Source organism: Vulpes lagopus, chromosome X, assembly GCF_018345385.1.
Source record: "Vulpes lagopus strain Blue_001 chromosome X, ASM1834538v1, whole genome shotgun sequence".
In the NCBI taxonomy this organism is placed as follows: Eukaryota; Metazoa; Chordata; class Mammalia; order Carnivora; family Canidae; genus Vulpes; species Vulpes lagopus.
This window is the reverse complement of record NC_054848.1, coordinates 83,399,257-83,409,548: the sequence shown is the minus strand read 5'-3', so window position 1 is coordinate 83,409,548 and position 10,292 is coordinate 83,399,257. Positions and strand designations below refer to the sequence as shown.

Below are 10,292 nucleotides of genomic sequence, written 5' to 3'. Positions count from 1 at the left end.
CCACCACCACCACTACTTGCCAGGGAATTTGCAAAGCATGTTGAGGCTTAAGGTTGATACAGGAGATGAGCCAGGCTCAGGAGAAGTTAACACAGAGAAAAAGGTTAGAGTGTTTTTTCTCCCATTTTTAGCCAGCCAATACAACAGAGCGCTTCAGATAGTAACTCCTGGTGGTCAGGTTATGGTGTATTTTCTGCAAAGCTCAGGTTTGGGTTTGCCTAATTTCTTTATGCTTGTGAGGTTCGAAATTGGCATTTAACATCCTTGGGGGAAAAGCTATTTTTGTTATTCAGCTGGGATGTCCTTGTCTTAGGGTTTCCCATTGCATCAGTCCCTTAGGCTGCCATGATATCCATGATAGTGATGTGTCTTTTAGATGAAGTGCAGAAAATAAGGACAGGATTATGGTGCTTATTAAAGATTCCTTGCTATTTTCACAAAAGTAGGGGCGTTAGACTCTTGTCTCCTGGCCAAATTCTAAATTGGGAGATTACATTCTGCTTTCCTAAATTCCCTTAGCAGAAGCAGCCATCCATGGTATCCTACTTTGCTTCCTTTGCTAAACTGTCGTGTGATATTGAATGGCACTCGTTTTCTACTCCAGAAGTGCTCACTTTTTAGTGGAGTGGTGAGTAAATCAGTACCTATTGTCTGATACTGTATTTGACCCAGTTGCAAACAGATTAAGGTTTTTCATTTTTACTTGGTAATATTTAGTGTTTCTCAATCTTTCCCTAATTATGAAGTTCTTATTTTTGTTTAACTTCCATCCCACCCACTGTAGTTTTAACATCACCATCTTGTATCCATCGCTAACCTTGGTATCACATAGTAACATTGAGAGGCAGTATAGCACAATGGCATGGTTGTTGAAATCAGTCGTTTAAATCCTCACTCCATCACTCTCTATGTGGGTGATGTTGAGGAAGTCACTTCTGAGGTTCAATTTCCCCATCTGTAAATGAGCAACCTCAGAGGGTTACTGTGAGGATCAAATGAAGTAATATATCATTCTGAAGGGTGATGGGGTAAGTCGAGTCATAGTACTTGGCACCCAAGAAGTGCTCGATAAATAGTAGTTATTTGTTGGATTGTGTACACAGATCTGGCTTAATTCATAAACTCTTTGAGAGTGGGAAGTATACTTCCTGGATTTCGACATAAGTACAGTGTGGTGCACATAGGATGGTGCAGAGGCTCAATATTCGTTGCATGAATAAACTTTTCTCGTGAGTGGAATGAACAGCCTTTAGCTATTTGCAAGATCCCACACATTTAGCTCAAAGGTGACAAAAATCAATTAATTCTCTGATGTCTTCAAATCTACAGACACCTGCCTTTGTCTATATGTTTTGGTATGGTGTAGACACAACGCAAATAATTCACACTTTCTGTTTCTAACAGGCTAATTTCTATGAATGTAACACTTGATTTGTCTTAGGTGCCCAGAATGGGACTGACTCAATCACACGCCTCCTCATTCATTCAAGCATTCTTTGATTGAGAATTTTTTTTAAATGAATACTAAGAGCTATCTAATTCTATACCTGAACAAAACCTTTGAATTTGTGACTAAGGATACTACTTGCCCTATTTACCTGTAAGATCTGTGCTGACTACAGATATATTTCGAATTGCTTTGCTCCCAAGCCAGCACACACACACACACACAATAACCCACCGCAGCAAGTTCCAGAGCACGACCAACATCTTTGAACTAGGGAGGTGTTGGTTAGGACTTTATTTTTTGCTTTCGAAAACATTTGCAAGGGGCTGGGAGGGAAAGGTGGGGGGCGGGGGGGGGAGGGACAAGGGAGGAGTATATAGATTCAACCAGGCTTGAATGTTTGTCAATAAGGAAAGATTATTGCCCTTTACCATAATCTTGGAAGACCCCGGGTGCGTGCTTAGGTGGGTATTAAAGCGACCGCAGTGTGGCCATTTCCCCCGACTGGTTTGTACGCACTTTACAGGGGCGGTCTCAGGTGTGGAGCTCCAAGCACCTGCTTGTTCAGCTCCGGCAGTTCAGAAACCAGCGTATTTGAGGCCGGTGGCTCAGGTTTCACGTAACTCGGCTCAAGTGTCACTGACACTCTGTGTAGTGTGGGTCATCGAGCTGTGTGCTTTGGGACTCAGACACTTAACTTCGGACTCCCTCCCGCAACTAGTTTTCCTTTCCCTTCTTCCTCCCCGGGCGTGCCCCCCTCCTTCCTTTGCTCCTACTCTCCGCTTTCGCGTTCTTGTTTCCTTGTCTTTCCTTTCGACAGAGCTTCCCGTCTTTCATCCATCCTCTGAGGGCCACGGGGCTCGAGGCTGCGGCTCCCAGGAGGCGCGAGTCCCGCGGGACAGGCGCTAGGTGCCAAGCGGCGAAAGCGCGGGGCGCGCGCCGAGCCGAGGGCGCGCGCGCGGCAGCCGTGTGGCCGGGCGGCCGGCCGGGTAGTGGCGCGCGCGCGCGCCCCGCGAGCCCCTGGCGCGCCCCCGGCGGCCGGGGCCGCAGCGTGCTCGCCCCCGCCGCCAGCTCGCCTCACTTATGGATCGGAAGCGCTGCGTGGGGGAGACTGTTCCAAGATGGCGGCGGGTTGCTGCGGGGTGAAGAAGCAGAAACTGTCCAGTTCGCCCCCCTCTGGCTCGGGTGGCGGTGGTGGCGCCTCCTCCTCCTCCCACTGCAGCGGAGAGAGCCAGTGCCGAGCTGGGGAGCTGGGACTAGGAGGCGCCGGCACGCGGCTCAACGGGCTGGGAGGTCTATCTGGAGGAGGTAGCGGCAGTGGCTGTACCCTCTCTCCCCCCCAGGGCTGCGGCGGCGGCGGCGGGGGGATTTCCCTGTCGCCACCTCCGAGCTGTGGAGTGGGGACCCTACTTTCTACCCCGGCCGCCGCCACCTCTTCCTCACCCTCCTTGTCCGCCGCCTCGTCCTCATCGCCCGGCTCCCGGAAGATGGTGGTGTCAGCGGAGATGTGCTGCTTTTGCTTCGATGTGCTCTACTGTCACCTGTACGGATACCAGCAGCCCCGGACCCCCCGGTTCACCAACGAGCCCTAGTGAGTACCATGCCCTCCGCCACTCTCTCCCTTGCGCTCGGGATGGGGCTCAGAGTTGAAGCAAAGTACGAGTCCGCCTCCCGGGCGGCGGCTGCCCCTGCCCCTCTCTCTGCCCCAGTCCCCGGAGCCACTCGACCTAAGTAAGGGCACCCCGCGCTTTCTGCCCTCCGAGGCAAGCACCCCACACTTGGAGCAGGGTGTTCTTGCAAGAGATGGCTCGCTGGTTCCCAAAAGTGTTCGCTTTCTCTTTGCGATAACTTCGAAGAGTTTTGACCCTTCCCTTCTCGCCTTCGCCACCGTCCCCACCGCCCTTCTTTTGGGGAACTGGATTACTCTAGGTGTTGACCTCTCCTCACTTTGGTTTCCATTTACCCCACGTGAAAGCCCCGCCAGTATTCCCGCCCCGCGTACCTTGCGCAGGGAGAGTTACTATCCCACTGCAGGGTGAAAAATAGCAACTATCCAACTTCTGTGCTGCCTAAGTGATGGAACTTAGCTCCGGAGCTTATGAGGTTACCCATATTTTCCTTCGGGTTTCCTTCTGCCCTGGGGAAGGAGAAGGTTGGTTTTTGTTTTTGTTTTTGTTTTCGTTTTTTGAAAAAAGAAAAAAAACACACACATTTTCCCATTACTACCTATTTTTATCCAAACATACCCATTAAAATGTGTTTCTAGTGAAGCGCACCGCCAGTTCTCTCACATTTGAAGAGTGAGACCTTCCCCCCCCCCACCCCTTAATTCCACCGTCTGGGTAACAGCTCATTCAAAAAGAGCTGTCCCCATAGAGTCACTGTCAGTTTGTACATAAAGCGTGTATTCGCTTTTGTGTCGATTTCACTTTCTAGAAATCTATGTTAGGCTTGACGATTTGAGAAATAGTTAATCCAACAGTAAGTGTGTAGGAATTTTTATGTTTTCTTTTGGCTTGTACTTTTAGTATTTTACCCTTCAAGTGTGTGGTTGAAATTGTTTAAAATAGCACTGTTACAGCTAAAAGCAGGTTAATTCTAATCCCTGTCCATTTGGATGTGTGGGAGATGGGGCATATGGTTTTTTTTTTAATGTGTAAACTGAGTGTAAACTGACTTTTTGAGTTAAATGCTAGACAGAATGTAAAGCCCAAGGAAGGGCAGAATGACAAAGAGGGCAATTGTTTTTATTATGAGTACATTGCATCAACAACAACAAAAATAATGGAGGATAATTTCAGTGAAACTTATGCTGAGAACCATCAACCATTTTCCTTGCTAAGACGAGTGCCCCTTGTCCCCATATCGTAAATACCTGAATTGATGTTCTTTTTAAACTTCTTTTCATCTTGTGAGATTAGGTGATTAGACTATTACTAAATAAGTATAAACACTTCTGCCTAGACTAAAAATATTAAATTAATATGTAAAGTGGAAATTGCAATAAAGTGTCCTGGAAATTGTAAATTTGTATTGTTTGTTTTCTTTGGCTTTAATACTTTAAATGTATTTAATTTTGTATTTTTGCCACTCTTCTGTGATCTGTGCATTTTCGTTCAGACTTGGTTCATCTTTGGGCACTTATTCATAAAAAATGCATGAAAGAGCATCCAGACTGACACTTTGCCCAATAAATTAACTGTCTTTATAAATTTCATAGTTTTAATTGTAGGAGCTTAAATCCTAAACTCACACCTTGGCTTAGCCAATTTGTTTTTTGGTTAAGATGTCAGATTCATTTTAAAAAGTCTGCTATGTAAAAAAAAAAAATCTATGAAATATTTATTGGCTTGATTCACTTATTTGTGACTTTTCTGCCTTCTCTTGGATGTCTATGATATATTAAAGCCAGTTGTGGGATGATACATAGGTTGGCTCTGCAAAGTCATGGGACTGCAAAAATTGACTCCTGTTCAGTTACATGAGTTTGGCAAAGGCGATTTTACTATTCACGCTCCATTGCTCCAAAGCATATGAGAACACACTTTCAGGAGGTGCTATTTTCACACATTTTAAAGGGAGTTTGGGTTAACTGAATGACTATAACAAGAAGTTTAAAAGGAAAGTGAGCTTGACCAGTTCATACAGAAAATGCTTTTGAAAATGTCATCTTAACAGTGGCTACTTTGCACATGTGTTTAGGTATTGCTTGTCTTCGAATACCCCACCCACTGGATTTCTTTTCGGGGAATTAAACAGACCAAATATGACACATTTTTTTACCACTAGGGATGTGTTGAAACGATGATGGAAGAATAACCATTATCATTTAGTAGGCCTTGAATATGTCATGTGTTCAACAAAACAACTTAGAAGAGACACCGAACATGACCAAGGGGAGAACGCATGTTTACTTAAGTGGAAAGAGGACTGCATCTTCTCTTCATTTATTTTACAGTCTTTTTTGAGGTGTACTGTGGAAAATTCAAGAAAATGTCTTAAAAGCAGTGTTTGATCACGGGAGTAAAATAACTGTAATCACTTGACAGTGCCTTAGTAACCACCACACATTTTCTGTTTTACATACTACATATTTAATAGCTTTGTGTACTTATTAGTGGCTTTGTGCTAGAGAACATAAGCCATAAATAGACATATTTCTTTTTTTCCCCTGAGTTATTAGTGTCATGTCATTAGTGGCAATGTTTTAGGTCTTGTCTCTTCCCCCCGCCCTCCACCCCGACACCAGAAGACATGCTTTCAAGAGTTCAGATTCTCCTGTGTAAAAAGCACATCACTTTCATCCCTTCCGAGAACCTTTTCTGTCAAAATGTCTGTAACTAGTGAAATCTGCCTTTTACAGGGTCAAAAGTTCTAGATTGATCAGTCACTCTTCCATTTTGAATGGTTATTAGAAATTTCCTCTGTTTCAGGTTTGGGGAGAGGATTTCAATATATGAACAGGCTGTGTGGATACAAATTCTTTACTGTTGGCTGCTGTTTGTTGGAATACCTACCTCGCTGCACAGAGGTAGCAGTAGCTACAGCTTGGGAGGACAGTGAAAACTTGTTTAATGGAAGACCCCTAATATTCGTGTTAAAAGTTAGGCCTGCATTACTAAATCCTTGGTCTCAGTTGTATAGGCACATGTGCCTACAGTAATAAGGTTTAAGACATTTTAAAAATGACCGAGATGCATTTTACTATTCAAAATCAGAGCTCTTGGATTAATATGTGGGAACCCAGATAGCCATGTTACAAGAAAAACATTTGCTACTATAAAGGGATCCACTGTGCCAGGTGTGGAGGCAGTTAGACACCAGTGCAGCGGTTCTCACCTTGGGCCGCACATTGGAACCACTGGGGAATTACTAAAAATGTGGAGACCTGGGTCACAACCTAAATATTCCGATTTAATTGGTCTTGGATGGGGCCTGGACATCAGGATTATTAAAAGCTCCTCAGGTGATTTTCAACGTGCAGCTGAGGCAGAGAACCGCTGGTCGTGCAGTATTCAGCTAGCCCTTTCTCCGGAGACTCAGATTAATTTGATCTGGGGTGGTGCCTGGGAACCCATATTTTATAAGCACCCTGGGTAATTTTGGTTAACAACCGGGTTCGGAAACCCTCGCAGTGTGGTCTGCAGAAGACCTGACCTAGGAGCTGCTGTGAAATGGAGGCTCTCAGGTCGCTCCTCAGACCTGTTGAATTCGAATCTGCATTTTAACAAGCTCCCCAGGTGATTCTTCTGCACATTAAAGTTTGAAGAGGAGTGGTTCTCCAACTTTAGAGTACATCATAATCTCCTGGAGTGCTTGTTAAAACACAAATTGCTGGGCCCCATTCCCAGAGTTTCTGATTCAGTCGGTCTGGGGTGGGGCCGTGAATTTGCATTTCTAACAAGCTCCCTGGTGATGCTGCCACAGTTCTCAGGACCACACGTTGAGACCCCTCCTGGGTTAGAGAGAGAAGTGAGGACCTCAGTAAAGTCATCCGGTAACTGTAAGGGAATGGCAGTTTTCCCTGCCAGTTTCCAGTGGAGAACTTCCTGTTTCCATGTCACCAGGCTTTGTCATGTTCTTTCTAACTTAGCACCGAGGAGATTGAATGGTGCCAAGATCCTAGTAAGAGTCCCAGGTTCTTGGGATGGTTTCAGTCTGAGGTGGGGGGAGGGGCGACTCTTGGAAACGGGTGGTATGATTTTAGGTCTTTTTTTCAGAAATGTTAAACACAAGGGGCATATTTTAGGAGTTAAAAGCAGCATAATATGGTCTCTTAAAGTTAGTTGTATTGATTTTGATAAGTAAATCTCCCTTCTGTTGCCATAAAAAATGCTTTGATGATTAGCTCACTAAATAACACATTGTGATAAGATTCTAAAAGCTTTTCCTTACACTTACGCTTGCTGGATTGGATTTTAAAATTTCCCTCATTAACAAAGAAATATAAAAGGATCCTGCCAAGGCACTGGGATTGTTCAGTCTTATATCTTTAAGGCTGTATTGCATGTCATGTCCCATGAACTATTTGTTTTAATCTTCTTGCCACCTTTGAAGTTAATGCACTACTACATTTTGTATAGACCATGGCACATTAAAGATACTTTACTATTAACATCAATAATATGGTTTTCCATTGCAATGAATAAAATATAATTTAAAAAATCCACTCCTGGATATGCAGTTCTTGAGAGACTCCAGTCAGGTGTTTGAACAGTTAACTCTTTTCTTGTCTTGTCACAGTAGTCAAATTACTGTTTTCCAGCATGCTTGGGAGGAATTGGGTTGTTTTTGAAAGATGAAGCAGGCACTTTGTTTCACCAGAATGGTAGCAGTCCTATGACATGTGAGTTAAAAAGGTGATTTGAGAATGAAGGTTGGGTCAAAGTGATATTAATACAGCATTTAAACACAAGCTATTATATTTGAATTCTATCTTTTTTTAAATGAAGACTGATCAGAATAGTTCAAAGGTTTATCTGTCTATTGCAGATGATGCTATTATGCCACTACAGAGTTCCTCATCCATGCTAGCATAGTGGTCATAATGTATAGTTTTTCTTCTTCTTCTTCAAGAAAAAACCCCAACACATATTGTCTGGAAAATTGTTGAGCATTTTTGAAGGTATTACATGGATTGTTTTTCAACAATGTTGATTTTCATTTGAAGGCAGTCTGGTGTCCTGTCTTTACTGAGAGAAAAGAAAGAAAGCACGCCCCCAGTTGTCATTTATGCTGTAAATACAGCCAGTGACTGAAATGGAAGGATGTAGGAATATAAATTACAAAATTATTTTTGTATTCATGCATAAAGGTGTATATAGGACAAAGTATATTTAGTTAAAAAGAAAAATTCAATGCTTATTTTACCTTCTCCCCCATATGGCCAAAGAGAATGATAATCTAGCTCATAATTTTCCTTGCTTATGAATTGTATTTGTGCTGCATTCAGGTCCCAGTTAGCGAGAGACAACCAAGAAGGAATCTTTGCTGGGGGATCTCTCAGTCCAATGAGAAGAAAGACCACTACTGAGCAAGTGAAAATACTCTGTTAGCCCATATGCATGAGTAGGTTTTTTTTCCCTGTGTTTCTCAGAGAAATATTAGCATTCACATTGTTGTCTTTAGAAAACTGTACACTTTTTGTGATTGTATTTTAAAACACTACACCTTATTACTGCAAAGGATTATAATTTTGAAGTCAGTTATGTTTCCCATTTATAGACCATCTTACTTTCTGAGAATGTATATGTGTGAAACGCTAAAACCTTGCAATAAGATGGTCAAAGTTCCCTATTTCAATAGGCGTTATTCTGTTCTCTCAATGTCACACATGCTTGCCTGTTTTAAAACAGCACAATGACCAGGGCTTTTACATTTAAATTCTCTTCAATAGTCTTCCCCCCCACCCCGAACTTGTGTAATAATGTCTCTTTTTGATACTGTTCTGAATCAATTAAGCTTAGTGAGGACCAGCAGTAAAAGCCAGGGTCTGCCAAGAATGGACGTTCAATGTGTAAGCTGTCTTTCTGCAATCAGTAATTGGGCAGTTGCTCACAGGACACTGGAGATGGTGTGGGAAGCCAGTGGTTGTATAGGTGGAAAGAGCAGATTCCCCAACAGTAAACTTATTTAGAGTTGAGCTTCTATAGTTACAGTGCTGCTAAGAGCAGAAATGAGCCACAAGTTTATGTAGTAGAAATAAAAGAGCCTGAAGGAAGAAGTATGGTGTAATAGTGCAGTTGGTTGGGTGGAGCATATTTTATGTTTGGTCCAACAATAAGTGGCATCTTTTCTATCTAGTGTGGGTGTATTTTCTGCAGTTCTTAATGTATCATACTTTCAAACCTGCTCAACCTTAAAAATGTGAGTTTTGAAGAGCTGGGTGGAAATTATATGTCACTGGGGGAAAAAAAAAACCCGTTATTCCTTTTAGCATATACATTATGCTGAGTTCCATGGTGGGAAACCAAAGAAGTCGTTCTATCCTCACAGACCTTGCAGTCTTGTTCAAGGTATGACACAAACATCAAAGTCCCTTAAAATGCTGACAACGCACTATATATGTGATTGTAGATGAAATTAAAAAGTAGAAAACAGTATGTCAGTGTGGTGATGCCGTGGAATAAAGGAGTGGTTAGGTAAAGGGCTTTTAGGAAGAGGATGGCTTTTGAGCCAATTATGAAATGGCAAAGGTACAGAAATTATTGGTGAAGAGTCTGGCATGACCAGTAGATCTTGAAGTCTTCCTGGTGTTTCTTGAACTCATTGCTCACCACCACACCCCTTGCCATAGCACTTGGGGATTCCCAGCAGCTGTCTTCAGCCAGCAACTTTCACCCCCAGCATTCTCCATACCACTCCCCTTCCTCTGGTCTCAAAGATCAGAAAACTTAAAGGAAATTATAAGTAGCTTTTTCTCTTGGGAACCTTCTGAGAAGGCTGGGTAAGAGATACTGGATCTGATTATATATAGTTTCCTGTGTGAGGAAGAGAACAGTATTGGCAGAAGACTCTTCCAGGACGTTAGATGACTTTGAAGGAGAATAATCTCATGGTAAGGGAAACCAGCTAGGCTTGAGGTTCCTAAGGTACTAGGAAGACTGACATTGGAAAAGTAGGAGAGGCACCCGAAGGGCAGAGTTAATGAATATAGGAATGTTGCAAAATCAAGAAGTGGAAGAAATTATCAACATACGGAGGGACTCGCACTCCAAGGCCAGGTTTTGTGTAGGAGTGGAAAGCTTGCAGCTCACCTGTTCCTTGGCTGCCATCCTTGCCTCTTCTTTTCTTGGCTCTGTGCCTAGCTATTCTTGTGCTCAGGAAAAGTTTGTTCAACAGCTCA

General features: G+C 43.2%; 1 protein-coding gene across 1 annotated transcript in view; it reads left to right on the top strand.

Moving 5' to 3' along the window:
* The first annotated feature begins 2,537 nt into the window (after nucleotides 1–2,537).
* The window catches only part of AMMECR1 (AMMECR nuclear protein 1), a 115,445-nt gene continuing 107,690 nt past the window's right edge, over nucleotides 2,538–10,292 (top strand). The window contains exon 1 of the mRNA XM_041741116.1: nucleotides 2,538–3,038. Within this exon, the coding sequence (XP_041597050.1) occupies nucleotides 2,569–3,038 (470 nt within the window). The 5' untranslated portion in view covers nucleotides 2,538–2,568. The remainder of the gene's footprint in view (nucleotides 3,039–10,292) is intronic.